Here is a 1,042-nt window from a genome sequence, read left to right as displayed (position 1 = left end):
GGCAGCTCTCTTACTCCGTCTCAGAGGAGGTGAATCTGGGGACTGTTGTCGGAAATGTCGCGAAAGATCTGAGCATCAATGTCCAGGATTTGGAGCCCCGCATGTTTCAGATCGTTTCTGGATCAAAGAGGAAATATTTCGAGGTAAATCTAAAAACTGGAGCCCTCTATGTTAACGAGAGAATAGATCGAGAGGAGCTTTGCGGTGATGAGCCCAAATGCTCACTCAGTGTAGAAGCTGTTATTAATAACCCTCTGAAACTGTATCGTGTTGAAATTATTATTTTAGATGTGAATGATAATTCCCCTTCATTTGAAAGCACGTCACAAGAAATCGACATTTCTGAGAACACAGCGGAAGGAATTAAATTTCCTCTGCATCAAGCACACGATGCAGACGTGGGAAAAAATTCCGTAAATACCTACAAGCTGAGTCATAATGAACATTTTTCATTGACTACACATAAAGAAGAGGGTGTGACTCCTGAGTTGGTGCTTCAGAGAGTTTTAGACAGAGAAAAACAGTCTATGATTAAGCTCACACTGACTGCCATCGATGGAGGAACACCTGCTAAATCCGGAAGTATGACTATAATAATCAATGTGTTAGATATTAATGACAATCCTCCGATTTTCAGCCAACGGTTGTATAAAGCCAGAGTCTACGAAAATGTTAAAATAGGCACATCAATAATTACACTAAATGCCACTGATTTAGATGAAGGACAGAATGGAAAAGTGATTTATTTATTCAGCAAAGTTGGTCGTGGGAAACAAATAGATGTGTTTTCTATAAATGAACAAACAGGGACTGTAACGAGCAAAAGGAATATTAATTTTGAAGAAAATAATGCTTTTGAACTTCAAGTACAAGCCAGTGATGGAGCTTCCTCGCCTATGAGTTCACATGCTAAATTACTGGTTGAAGTATTAGACGTTAATGACAATGCACCTGAAATTTCAGTCACATCACTGTTGAACACTGTTAAAGAGGATGCATCAGTTGGCACAGCCATTGCTCTTGTTTCAGTATTTGATAAAGA

General features: G+C 39.1%; 1 protein-coding gene across 1 annotated transcript; it reads left to right on the top strand.

Annotated features, from left to right (window-relative positions):
- Window positions 1–5: 5 nt before the first annotated feature.
- LOC106633060 (protocadherin gamma-C3) lies at window positions 6–1,037 on the top strand (the record flags this gene model as incomplete). Its single annotated transcript, XM_014331825.1, has 1 exon — window positions 6–1,037. A coding segment is annotated over one exon (1,032 nt), but the record flags the coding sequence as incomplete, so codon positions are not given.
- Window positions 1,038–1,042: the final 5 nt, after the last annotated feature.

Source organism: Haplochromis burtoni, unplaced genomic scaffold (assembly GCF_018398535.1).
Source record: "Haplochromis burtoni strain Fernald_Lab_line unplaced genomic scaffold, NCSU_Asbu1 Contig_7278, whole genome shotgun sequence".
Lineage (NCBI taxonomy): Eukaryota > Metazoa > Chordata > Actinopteri > Cichliformes > Cichlidae > Haplochromis > Haplochromis burtoni.
This window is presented reverse-complemented; position numbering and strand designations above follow the sequence as displayed.